Below are 13,351 nucleotides of genomic sequence, written 5' to 3' on the forward strand. Positions count from 1 at the left end.
TAATTAACCTCTTTTTATGCTTCAAAATGTGTTCTTTGTTTGGAATCAAAAAGTACCCCACAGAACTATTCTTATCCAAACGTTGGGACCTTTTGTTCCCCGGGCTCATTTAGGTTTATAGAAAGAAAACTATGAAAAGGAAGGAGGCTCAAACATGGAACATCTTTGACCAGGCAGATTTTGATAATGTCCTAGACTGTAGGCGAAGTGACATTCAAACTACATAAGAGAACACAAGACAGGGGGAAGCCCATTCACCAAGACACTGGATGAATGATAAAATACACAAGGAGATCCCCACCCCAGCTCTATCAGTAACATACATTAGATTACCAGGCAGCCATCTGAAAGCACAGCAATTTCTAATTTAGCTGGGAGTGTAGGATAGCAATGTTCGCAGTGTAAACCGTCCAGTTATGCTCCTATACCACTGGCACATTCAACTTTCAAGGTAGGACTGTAACATCAGAAGATATGCTCAGTGAAATCCAAACACCTGGAATCTGATACAGAACTTTGTTTCCTAAGATTCTTTGCCATGTTTAAAAAGCAAGTTTCTAGCCCAGATGCTGTGATGAAATTTATAAGACATTTATGTGCAAGCAATGTCTGTTGGAAATTTTGGAAACTGGGACGGAATCTTGCAGTGGAGAAAAATTCCATGAACTGCCAAGCAATTTCCTTTCTCTCCGAAGCCCCAGACCTTCATTTCTCTCCACGCTCTAAGTCTGCCCCATTCTTCTATGCCCTATGCCAGTGGTGGCGAATGTATGGCAGGCGTGCCACGGCGGGCACACAGAGCCCTCTCTGTTGGCACGCGAGCCAAGTCGCCCCAGCATCGCCCCAGCGGCCGAGCATCGGATAACAGGGCACACAGGGGCCATGCGCATGCTCGGAAAGGAGCAGTGGTGCCAGGCGATGACGTCACGTGCCGCGACTCATTAGCCGTGACTTGTCCGAGCTTTCGCATTGCTGGCCAGTACACCAGCAAATCTCTCTCTCCCACTCCCTCCCTCCCTCCCTCTCTCTCTCTCTCTCTATATATATATATATATATATAAATAGTATTCCTTGGACTGGCTGTAAGTTGTTTTTTCTAAACTAAAACCTCAGTTTTTAAGTTTTATTGCAGTGTTGGCACTTTGCAATAAATAAGTAGGTTTGGGTTGCAATTTGGGCACTAAAGGATTCACCATCACTGGGTTAGGGTTAGGAAAAAGAGGTGTCCTGGCATGATTTTGATGGCTGGAATGTGTTTAGAACGGGCAGAAATGATGAGCTCTGCAGAAAAAGCTACTCAAGGCAGGCTTTTTCAAAATTGTCCTATTTTCAATGGAACTTTAGCCCTAAATTAGGGTTAGGGGAGTGCACCAGGGTAGGGTTAGGGTTAGAAAAATGAGGTGTCCTGGCATTGTTTTGATGGTTGGAATGTGTTTAGAATGGGCAGAAATGTTGAGCTGTGCAGAAAAAGCTACTCAAGGAAGGCTTTTTCAAAATCGCCCCTTTCAATGGTATATTACCCCTATATTATGGTTAGGGGAGTGCGCCAGGGTAGGGTTCGGCCAGTGGTGGTGAACCTATGACACGCATGCCATAGCAGGCACACAGAGCCCTCTCCGTTGGCATGCAACCCAAGTCACCCCAGCATCACCTCAGCAGCCAAACATTGGATAACCGTGCACAGAGAGGCCATGCGCATGCTCGGAAAGGAGAAGCGGCATCAGGTGATGACATCATGAGCCGCCTCTCATTAGCTGCGACTTGTCTGAGCTTTCACATGGCCGGTCAGTGCGCTGCCAAGTCGATACATATATATTTCCTTGGACTGGCTGTGAGTTGTTTTTTCTAAACGAAAACCTCCGTGTTCAGGTTTTATTGCCATGTTGGCACGTTGCGATAAATAAGTGGGTTTTGGGTTGCAGTTTGGGCACTCGGTCTCTAAAAGGTTTGCCATCACTGCCCAACACAATTCCACTTCTTGCTAGTATACACAAAGCAGTGGGGGGGGGGGGACAGCAGTGAGTGTGCAGTCTCATGGAGACACAACAGGACTTCCTTCTGAAAACACAAGCGCAGGACTGGGCTGTTTTACACAACCAGGAATTCAGGGCATTGCAGTTTTTTTTCGGCAAAAGAGAAATATGGCCCCATAAAATAAAGAGAACCATCTTGCAATTCCACTGACTTAGGTGGAACTTTCAGAAGCAAACCACAGTGCCTGGGGGAACTGCTGACTTTGCCTTGGGTCTAATTATGCTTCTGTAGGAGCATCTTGTGGTACATCAGCATTCCTAAACCTGGTGCCATCCTGATGACAATGACAACTTCCATGACTCCCAGCAAGGATGCTCAGTTCCTAAAACGGCCGAGAGAACAGGAGACAGAGGCCAATACATCTGGGGGAAGGATGCTGCAGGCCATCCAAGATACAAGCAACAGAGGTTTGCGGCCGAGCCTTTCGGGGCCAAATCCTACATCTTGTTCAATGGACCAGACCGGCTCTGACAGTGCAGCGGTTCGTCAGGGCACTTACCGACAACCTGAGGGAGTGATGAGGCCTCCATATCCAACATGATAGACCCTTTCTCTATGCACGTCCTCAGCTCAAACAGGCTGTGAAGGGATAATGTGGCGACGTGAGGTTTGCTCCATCGCTCTCCTCCCTGCTCCACTTTTTCTTCGAACTTTATCCACCTGGAAGAGGAAAACAAAAGGAGGAAGATGAGCCTACAAAAAGTGCTGCTTTTTAGGTGGTTGTGAGGTTTATGAAGAAAGGTAGCCTGTGAAAAGTAGAGCAGAACCAGAGCAACCCTGTGCGGAACAAGAAGTATAATAAATCAATCAACCTGCAATGCAGAAAATACCAGCACCTTCTCCGCTGTTGAGTCGTAACAGATCCAAGAAGGACATCTCCGTGCCTTAACTCAGACATCACAGCAAAGCATGGCTTGCACTAATTAATTATTAGAGTCAAAGGCATGGCCTGAGCTTATGAAAATAATAGGCACAGTAATCTTTGGAGGTAATGGAATGATAGAAACTATGGCTTGCTGATTCACTCTCCAGCTCTAGCCACAATAACCAGGAGCACCAACCATGGTTTGCAAACCTATTTACAAACATGGTTTCAGATCCTGGTTTCCAATCAACCACAAACCTCACTTTGGGAAGAACCGAGAGAGCTTCAATTATTGGGAGGTACAGAACTGCAGTAAATACAAGGGGTCTTCAAAAAGTTTCCACACTTTTTAAAACTTTATTAAGAATTTCAAAAACAAATTACATCACTTCTACATAGTCACCTTCCTTTGCAATGCATTTTTTCCAGCATCATACCAACTTTTTAATGCCATCAGCAAAAAATATTTAAAATATATTCATAAAATATAAAAGTGTGGAAACTTTTTGAAGACCCCTCATATATAAATTTGCTCATTCAAATTTCACACCAAACTCCAGTCAAGCTTCCTGTGTCACAGTTTGGCATCATGATGATGATTCCATCGCATTTATATCCTGGCTTTTTTCCTCTTAGGAAGGCTGACACAGCTCCATTTTATCCTCCCAACAACAACCCTGTGAGGTCGGTCAGGTTGAGAGTGCGTGACAGGTCCAAAGTTATCCAATGAGCTTCATGGCAGAGCAGGGGTTAGAACCTGCACCTTCCAGGGTCCCCACCCAGCACTTTCATCACCACCCCACATTTCAAATGAGCCCTTGCAATGGGAAGGTCCCTTTTCCAGTGTTATCTCACTTCAAAACAGAGCTAAATGGAGGGACATCAGAGAAATCCACCAGGAGCTGGATTTTCCATGATTCTGGCGGGAGAGATTTGCAAGTGCTGGACCTCTCTCTCAAATGCAACTATTAGAAGGTAAAGGAACTCCCAGTCGGAGTTTACCAGGTTTGCAACCCTTGGTACATGCTTATGAAACAGCCCTTAGGTACGGAAAAAATGTTTTACAAGAGACAGTGCTTGCCCATTGCCCTAATCGTCAACTAAAACAAGAGAAAGACAGATGCCCTTGTTTTAAAAAAAAGTCTGGACAGTATTTTCCTGAAATACAGCGACTGGAATTAAAATCAGGAAGCCTTCTGCATATGTAATAACGGTGTTGCTAGTCTGTGCAGCAGCAGCTGAGCCTTTGAGGAACTCCATGTCCTGCATTAATAACCTGACCTTCTTTGCAAGCAGCACAGTGCTCTTGCGTAAGTTACGAAACAGCAGAATTCCTCATGGTTGCACAACATCTTCTCCAAACCGGCGTCAGTGGTGTCCGTCTGAACAAACTGTGGCTCTCCGAGCACCCGGATTCCTTCAAACTCCTTAATACATAAGGGATAGCATTTAAGCCTTTCCAACTGTGGCTTGGAAAGCCTGACAGGATTTCATCTAGTGCTGCAACAGGGAAACCTAGGGAAAAATTCCCTCCCAAAGGAAAGCTTTGTATGCCAAACCAGTAGCTGAACACAGAGTTTTCACTTGCTGGGGTGACTTGCATTTGCTTTGGAAAAGAGTTAAATTGGGAAGACCAAACATGAGATGAACTGAATCCATAAAAGAAGCCACAGCCTTGAACTTGAGTGAGCTGAACGGAGCTGTCATGGGCATGACATTTTGATGGCTTCCATTCACTGGGATGCCCTAAGTCAGAGACAACTTGATGGCACAGAACAACAACAGAATTAAAAATGTATCTGTGCTTCTGCAGTATTGTTAGAATTGTACTTTGATACTCCCCACCTTTCTTCCTCTTGCAAAGAGCCCAAAGCTGCTTACAAGTTTCACCTCCTCTGTTTTATCAGAACAACAACCTTGTGACGTAGGTTAGGCTGAGAGTCTGAGACTGGCTCCAAAGCTATCCAGCAAATCCCATGGCTGAACAGGAACTAGAATCCAGACTTCCTGCGTTCCAGGGCAGCACTCTTAAGCACTATATCACGCTGGCTCTCAATAGAGAGATGAAGGGGATAAGGGAACAGAGATAGCAGTGGACAAAGCCTCAATGTCAAAGCAGCAGAAAGTTTCCCAGGCGCAAGGAAAACAGAAGCTTTTCATCCTACCAACGGGGGCAGCCCTGTCCATCAGTTTTCAGTGAGGTGGTACACCTGGGCTGTTCAGCTTTACTATACAGGTCAGGACTAATATGAGGACTAATAAAAACTTTTTATTCACCCATTATTTTAAGGCTGATTAGGTTCAAATGTGGTTTTTATTTACTGGCTGTACTGGATGCTATGCTTTATTTGTTCTAATTGTAAGACTGTCCCAAGACTGCTGCGGTCAGACAGCACATGAATGAATGAATGAATGAATGAATGAATGAATGAATGAATGAATGAAAGGAAGGAAGGAAGGAAGGAAGGAAGGAAGGAAGGAAGGAAGGAAGTAAGTAAGTTACTCGGGATGTCCTTCTTTCCAAAAGAAACCCTGCTCTGTCTACAAATAAAAGTACATGGGGAGGAAGGATTGAAACCTATTCTCTTCTTCAACATCATGCAATTGCAAGCATTTGGAGAGAAATTTCTGACTTGTGGGTCTAAAATCACAGGGCAGGGGATGGCCACTGCAATAAATTCACAGGTGGGAGAGTCAGCAAGGGCCACAAAATCTGAGGGAAGAGCACGTGCGGCTTCTGCACCAGGAAATAGGCTACGGGGCGCCACAGATTTTGGTTCTCCAGTCCAAGCTGGGTTCACCTCTGAGGCTGTCAAGAAGCCACACAGCCTTTACCTCCAAATCGTTGTGTGATGTGGAGAGGCTCCAAGACATGCTGTAGCCCCCCCGCCCCCCCACATGAGCTTATCTGGCACACTGCATGTACTTGGAGAGATGCAGATGATCCTAAATGCTGTCCTCACCCGTTTCAGTGAATAGGGTCAGCGAGAGGAGATAAGAAAGCTGTCTGCCTGAGAACCGCAGTTACAGGGGTAACCACCCAGCATTTTGGACTACAACTCCCATAATCCCTCACCATTGAATTTGCTGTCTGGGGACTATGGGAGCTGCAGTCCAAACATATGGAAGAGTTCCCCTAGAACAGATGATATAAGCCTAGATGGACCAAGACAGACTCAGCGGTGGCGCCTAAGTTATGGAATGCGCTCCCCAGAGAGGTCCGCCTGGCGCCGTCGTTATTTGTTTTTCGGCGCCAGGCAAAGACCTTTTTATTTAAGCAACATTTTAAATGCTAATACAACTGAATTTTATCTGGCCAGGGCGGCTTATTTTATAATGTGTGTTTTAAATTATGATCATTTTATATGGATATTTTAACTTATTGTTTTATCTAGTGTTGTAAGCCGCCCCGAGGCTTCGGCGAATGGGGCAGCATAAAAAAAAAATGTTTTAATAAATAAATAAATAAAATAAAGTTCCTTATGTCCCTGTGCTAGCCCCTTCCTGTAGTCTGAAACAGAACCTGCTTCCGTCAGTGAGATCAGGCCGAAAGCAACACGAACAACCTGCCTTCCAAGGACAGCTTTGGCAAGAATCCACAGCCATCCAGCTGCCCCAGCGAGCAAAGGCCATTCTGCCATGATTCGTCTTTCCCTGCAAAATGAAGCCGCCAAGAAACACAGGCAATGACCCACAATGGACCACACTGCTCTGAGAGTACAGGCAGTGCTGCAAGCCCCAGAACCGTGCAGAGCAATCCCAAGGGACACTGCAGCTCACCAAAAGCACCGGAAACACCCTTCACTTCTAACTAGCAGGCCAAGAGTCTTTGGACCTTGTGGTAGCTTACTTCCAGATGCAAGCACAGAGTTTCCAAGGAATAAGGGAGGAAATAAAGTTTGGTTTCAGAGGACATCCTGGCTTTAATGAGTATTCAAATGCTGCTTTTCCCAAAAATCACAGAAACAGTGAAATCAATGGCTTGTGATGAAGCAGACGAACCTTACCCAAAGTGATACCTCCAAGGTGTGGGATAAACTCTCAGCATCCCTCAACCAGCCATGAATATTCATGCCACAGCCAACACGCCAGGTGTTGCAGGTACGGGCAAAGCGATCGGTCTCATTCCCAGTCCAAGTCAACTTCTCATGCCCTCACCATTCCTTCCTGTTCCCAGATTAATGTGTTTGCAAAGCATGTATTTTGAATATATTTTCTCACAAAATAGGCATTTCAAGAGACATTTCATATACATTTAAAATGCACAGTTTGAGTCTTTTTGAGCTAAGTACTGCCTCATGAAATTCGGAGCGGTGCACATTAAACCCGGAGGCATGAAGCAGATCAGTTTGTATCAAATGGATGACATTCAGATGCTTCAGACTTCCCTAAATCGTAGGTCTCTTGGTCATTTTTGCAGGAAATCACAGAAAGAACTACTTTTCTGGAAAAGTAAGAGGTGTTTATAAGGCATTTGCAACTGCTAAGAATGGGCTGAAAGTAACTAATGCAGGCCTGCATGCAAATCCCTGGATTAAAAAGTTTCCAAATGAGTTCTTCCCATTTACTGTGGGTACCTCCATACTTTATCATCAGCGTGCGAAGCTTTATTAACAGCAGCATTTCCTAGAAGTGGGATACAACCAGCACAAGAATGCAAACATTCTGTGTACGCACACGCCAGAAATCTAGTCCAATCAGTTTTCCCATATGAATAGATCCTGATACACAAAGATTTGTGTGCACTGTGTGATGATCACAGGTTGCGCGATTGCTGTGAGGCATCAGCATGTAACATCAGCATCTCTCCACAGTAACCACAAAGCTGGAGCTTTCCAAAGAAGCAGTAATACTAAAGTTAAACTGAACAAGGTGTTATTCGCAGGTAGCAGGTTACTCTATCCAAACACAGCCAGAGGCCCTCAAGATAAAATGTAGAGAAGATGATTTCGCAAAGCTCCAAGAGAAAACTAAAAAGCTAATATTTAAAAGTGTCAGGGGAAAGAGAGAGAAACCTGGAAAATTTCCAGGGGGCCTGGAAAATACTAACTCAGCATTCCATTCTCCAGTTGACTGCCGGACAGAGGGGTTTTTTTCCCCTCTCAAAGAGAAAAATAAAAGGACAGATTGGGGGAGAGACAGGTTATTGTACCATCACAGTAGAGTCTCAGTTCAGCAAACTCCCCTGGAATTATTGCTAGGTCGATGACAGCTCAATTAATCATTGTCTAACTGCGTCATCACTGAAACAGCACTTATCTGGATGCATTGTTCTCCAGCGGCCATAAACCTATTTTGAAATCACTACAAAACCAAATTATGGTTTTGTTTGCTCATTTGTGTAAATTTACACCACTGTTCAAAGTGTTGCATCCAAACTAATCTAGAAAAAAAATTATTAAATGACTGGGAAAATGCATACATATTGGGTACTGCATAAAATGATTTCAGCCTGTGGAGTATGGAAACAACACTTTGGATTTATAACCTGCTTTTGGGGGGAAATAAGTTTTTCACATAGGCTGTCCAGCAATCATTAGAGCAACTCTGTGAGGGAGACCAGCATTATTATCCCCATACTGCAGATGGAGAACTGAGGCTGAGAGAGAGCAATGCAATTAAAACCATCTACTGAGTTCATAGCAGGGTAAAGTTTGAAGGGGAACTTCCTAGGTCAATCCATATCCTTAGCCAAGCAGTTATCTAAAAATTAAAAGGGCAGATCTTAGAAATGTTCATGGGACTCCCTGATGTTAAAACTCAAGCATCCCTTCTTGGCAAGTGTCACCTTAGTGTGAAAAGATTCCCCTTCTCTGTGGATGTTCCCAATAAAGGATACTTCAGGTTCTCCATTAATCAACCTTAAAATAAATGCTGGAATAAACCCTCAGATGGCATTTTACTGGAGAAGCTTCCAGGACATCAGAAAGTATTAATTTTGTAGGGAGACTCCTCCATCTTAAGGAGAAGATGGGGCAGGTTATTTTTCATGGGGTCTTCTGCCTTCTTCAGAACCCACCCACCACCAGCAGCACCACCAAGCAATCCCCAGCCACCCCACAAAATGGCGGTTACCTTGCCGTCTCCTTCCATTCCATCTCTTGCCCATCCACAGCCAGGAGTTCGTCCAGCTCCGTGAAAAGCTGGGGCGGCGCGGGGCTGTCATCGTCCTCACCCAAAATGAAGCGGATGCGTTCGGCGGCGGGGGAGACTGCAGAGGTGAAAATACTGCGGTTAACGGACTGGAGGGCGACCAAGGACGTGCGGCTCCTCGCCTTCCCCTTCTCCCCACATCCATTCGGCTGTTTCTCCTGGTTGCCTGCTCCATCTGACATTTTAGCTCCAGGCGTGGGCACTTGCTTTTTTTTCCCCTAGGTGCCTATATCTATGTCTCTTTTTTCTTACACTTACTTCTAAAACTTCAGGCTCAGGGTAAAGTTCAAGAGGACGGGTGTCTTCTTCCCCCACTCCTTTAAGCGATGTGTTAACTGCAAGCCCACACAGCTCTTCGTCAAAAAACAGAGGAGAACTTCCAGGCTCAGCACCGATTTGCTCTATGGTGCATGCCCAGGGACCTTTAGTACTCTGATCAGCTGAGATCCTTTAAAGACTTTTGCTTTATAGGCAGAGAACCAGTTTAAGCCAAACTGTTTGGGGGGCACCTCATGGAGAGGAAGTAGCTTCCCACTGCCAACTCTCCCCTCCCTTTGTACAAGACCGGAGCTTTCATTGGCTTGCGGGGCAGCATGTAGCCCTCCAAGACTCATTACCAGCGTAAATGGGAATATTTAACAAAACAGGCCATCTCCTCTATTCATGGGAGGCTGCGCTCGGGTCCATTGAGTGAAGTATCAAATACACTGCACAAAGGGGAAGAAAATGGCCAACCATCCACAGGTAAAACACTTTCTGTGCATCTAAAAGGAGCATCATTTTGGGTCACAAAGTCTCGGGGTATCAATGTTTATTCTCAGGGCTCCTTTTGACTTGGTAAGCAGAGGGAGGAGGAAGCAAGGACTAGGCAACAGACAGACACAAGCCCAGCCGGTCACAGCTCCCAGGCCTGTGCATCGTGGCACAAGCTCTCCAGGACCAGATGACACATCATCTAGCAGATGGATTTCCAGTGGAGCTGCCTAAATATTATGCCTTCCATCATCACCACCACTTAACTTACCATGCCCATAGACACAGTCTATGTCAGTAAAAACGACATGGATTAAGGAATACATTGCCATGGACTAGAGACCATAAAAATTTAGGCCATAATCCATTGTTTAGTCTATTCAGTTTTAATAGGCCAGAATGCTTTAAAGACATAATCCTATGCAAGTAGAGAAAGAAAAACGAACTACAATTTCCATAGGCTGGGAGTTGTGGGACTTTTTGCCGTCTAAAGTTGCCTCGGTTCTCACCCTAACACACTAACATTTCCACCCCTCTGGGAACTGCTCAACGCTTGCTTTTTCCCCATTCACAAACTGCATTTTTAGACGTACAGTTTACACGCTGCAGGTGCAATTGCTGTGAGTACTGCCCCTTAATCAGCGTGGAGGACAAAACAATGCCCGATGACTAGAAGCTCTATCAGAAAGGAGCGGTATTTTTCTTACTGTTTTTATTGCAGTGAGGTGAGGAGAGGACTCAACCAAAAACACAGATCACCACCTGCTGCAGCTTCACCTGCAAGGGCTGCTCTAGGAAACATCCTACTCCCAGCTTCTTTACACAGACTTGTAAAAGCATCATAAAAATACATGCATGCATGAAGACTACATAGCACATCAAGCGCCGCGGCTGCTCTGTGTACAAGGAGTGGGGAGTCCCCAAGGACGCCAAACCCTCTTTCCGACCATCCTTTCTTCCGCACAGGAGGAGACATAAACATGTCCTGTTCAGGCCAGGACAACAACTCTCAGAACTCCTGGACATATTCTTCCACCTGCAATCTTGACATCTTTGCCCTAATTTCTGCTCTACAGCTGCCTACCTCCAAGGTGTAATAGGTGTCATAACACACGTTTTTTTCCCTTTCCTTCAAGTATGCTTCTTCCATTTTAAAGGGTCACCCACCTCTTCTAGAAGGGTCACCTCACTGCATGATGGGCACTTCTTCCTCAGAAGGCCCAACTCAAAGAGTATGTACAACCTAGGTTAGAACTTCACTCTCCCCCTGCTCTATGAGGTCCCATTATTTTAACATTCCGTTCAGGTACCTTTGTCTACAACTTAGGTTTAAATGACTGTGAACCAATTAAGGAATGTAGTTGAGGAAACCGCTGGCTTTTGACTGATTGCACAGCTAGGCTTTAAGACACTTTTCACAATACCAAAATATCAATACACACAATGAAAGTGTTTGCTGAATTTAATAAAAACTATTATTCACATGTTATGTTCTGATTCTCTTTCACACCAGAACCGAAACAACGGGAGGGTGCATAGTTTCAGCCCTAACAATTAAAACTTTTCTGTATGAATAATCCACTAAATGTTTTGGTAGATTTTAATATAATGGAAGAAGCCTTGAGTTAAAAAGGGATAGACAAACAGAAATGCTCAGCTTTTAAAACATTTTCTCACTGGCTTTTTTGTAACCATAGGAGTTTTGTAGCCCAAGACAAACAAGACAAGAATATCAAACCTACTTAAAAAGGGGAGAGAGGGATTTGTTCTAGGTTGAAAGTGAAGGAAAGGTACAATTCTTTGAGGATAATTTGCAAAGCAACGTCATTGAAAAAAGAGGAGAGGTGGTTTGTTTTAAAGAAACTTCTTCAATTAATAAGAAACTAATATTCGGTACTAAGAGGCAGTCCGCATATAAGCAGAAAACACCAACCATTCTGCCCATGGACCTCGGACAAAACAGCTTCCAAACTGTTCTTTAGTCCACTGCTGATGTAACTGACACTCATTCAGCCGTTCATAGGAAATTCAAAGAGCCCACTTTCCCTTATTTCCACTTGGCCAGATTCCATGCCTTTATCAGAGAGCAGCCTAGTCATAAGCCGCTTCTTTAAAAAAAAGGCAGGACAATATTTAGGAACGGAACAAGAAACACTGAAGGGCCAACTAGCTTTGCTTCTTCCATGAACTAATTTCCTATGCAAGCCAAGACAAAGGCAAACAACCCTGGTTGGGGGGGGGGGCAAAGGGAGGGAGATGCTCTATTTTACAGATGTAGGGCACCTGGAAGTCGACCTGCATTTGAAGAGGGTGCCCAGTCCACATCTGGTTTAAGATCAAAGACCCCTAAGGAAGGGCTGCAAAAGTGCCTTTGGGCAGCAGACAGAGCAGGGGCCAGGGTCGCCACCTTGGTCTTCTCCAATAGGGGAAGGTGTGCTGTATTTCTAAATTATCATGATTTCCCAATTTGTGCCTCTATGTAAATCTGCATGTGCAAACTGGTGTCGTCTTTCATCCTCTCTTGCAATGCCAAGGTAAATGGCCATCCAACCCTGGCATGAGCAGCCATGGAAGATGACGCTCTCGCCTTTTGCACGTCCAGGTCTTACTCCCATCCCTTGCCTCGACTGAAGTTCTGGAATAAGCCCAGAAAACAAGGACATGAGCAGAGCTTCTGTTGCAGTCATGCAGCAGGGAGGGAGTTAATGAGCCCCATGCAGACACCTCAGGGTAGAACTACACATTCCTCCAACATCCTGGTGCCTGTACGGTTCGACCACCGCTGGTTCTCCTACGCAAATCAAGGCCATGGACTCTGCTGAGATGCTCCATTCTGGAAATGAGTATCTCCGCTCCTTTAGGGTCACTTTTATGCCTGCACAAACAACAGATCCTTAAAATAATTAAGATGTTCTGATAATTTCACTGGGAATGAAGCATTACTAAATTACTCTGCATATAATATGGAGTGGACCCACATGACACAAGATAACAAAACTACAGTGGGTGCTAAGGCACCTCAGGGTTCCTTTTTCAGGATTCAGGAAAACCTGATGATTCCTTTGGGAGGATGTTATTATTGAACTCATGTCCTATATGGTGGGCTTCCTCTGGGCATCTCCCTTTCTGGCCACCATGGGAGGAGAATGCTGGACTAGTTCGCCCTTTCAGCTGACCTATACTGGCTTCTCTGTTTTTTTGGCTTTTTGGGGGGAGGGGCATTTATGCCTGCCATTCTGGATCAACGAAAAATTCAACTTGCTAGCAGTTTAGCCATAGAATACAATCAAATGATAAGATCCATCATTCCAGTGAAACAGTATCTATTTTCAGTTGGGGGGTTTTTAAGGCAAACAGAAAGCCTTCACCTGTCTTCTGAAAAATGATAAACATGCAGTACAATCAGGCCTCTTATATAGGGAAGTCAACCCTTTAGGGGCCATCACTGAAGTCTTTGAACCCTGACCCAAACTCTGCATTAGAAAAATCTCCCAAAGTCTTGAGGCAGCCCCCCCCCACCCTTTGCACAACAGCTGGGTGATATTT

General features: G+C 44.9%; 1 protein-coding gene across 5 annotated transcripts in view; it reads right to left on the bottom strand.

The window, feature by feature from the left end:
• Positions 1 to 13,351, bottom strand: part of SLC4A4 (solute carrier family 4 member 4) — a 199,896-nt gene that overhangs the window by 93,866 nt on the left and 92,679 nt on the right. For all 5 annotated transcript variants that reach the window (XM_044428216.1, XM_044428220.1, XM_044428217.1 and 2 more), the window contains exons 4-5: positions 8,975 to 9,110; positions 2,534 to 2,694 (exon numbers count right to left, since the gene is read on the bottom strand). In XM_044428216.1, coding sequence (XP_044284151.1) covers positions 2,534 to 2,694; positions 8,975 to 9,110 — 297 coding nt within the window. The remainder of the gene's footprint in view (positions 1 to 2,533; positions 2,695 to 8,974; positions 9,111 to 13,351) is intronic.

This window comes from Varanus komodoensis, unplaced genomic scaffold (assembly GCF_004798865.1).
Source record: "Varanus komodoensis strain SLA01 unplaced genomic scaffold, ASM479886v1 scaffold2, whole genome shotgun sequence".
Taxonomy (NCBI): domain Eukaryota; kingdom Metazoa; phylum Chordata; class Lepidosauria; order Squamata; family Varanidae; genus Varanus; species Varanus komodoensis.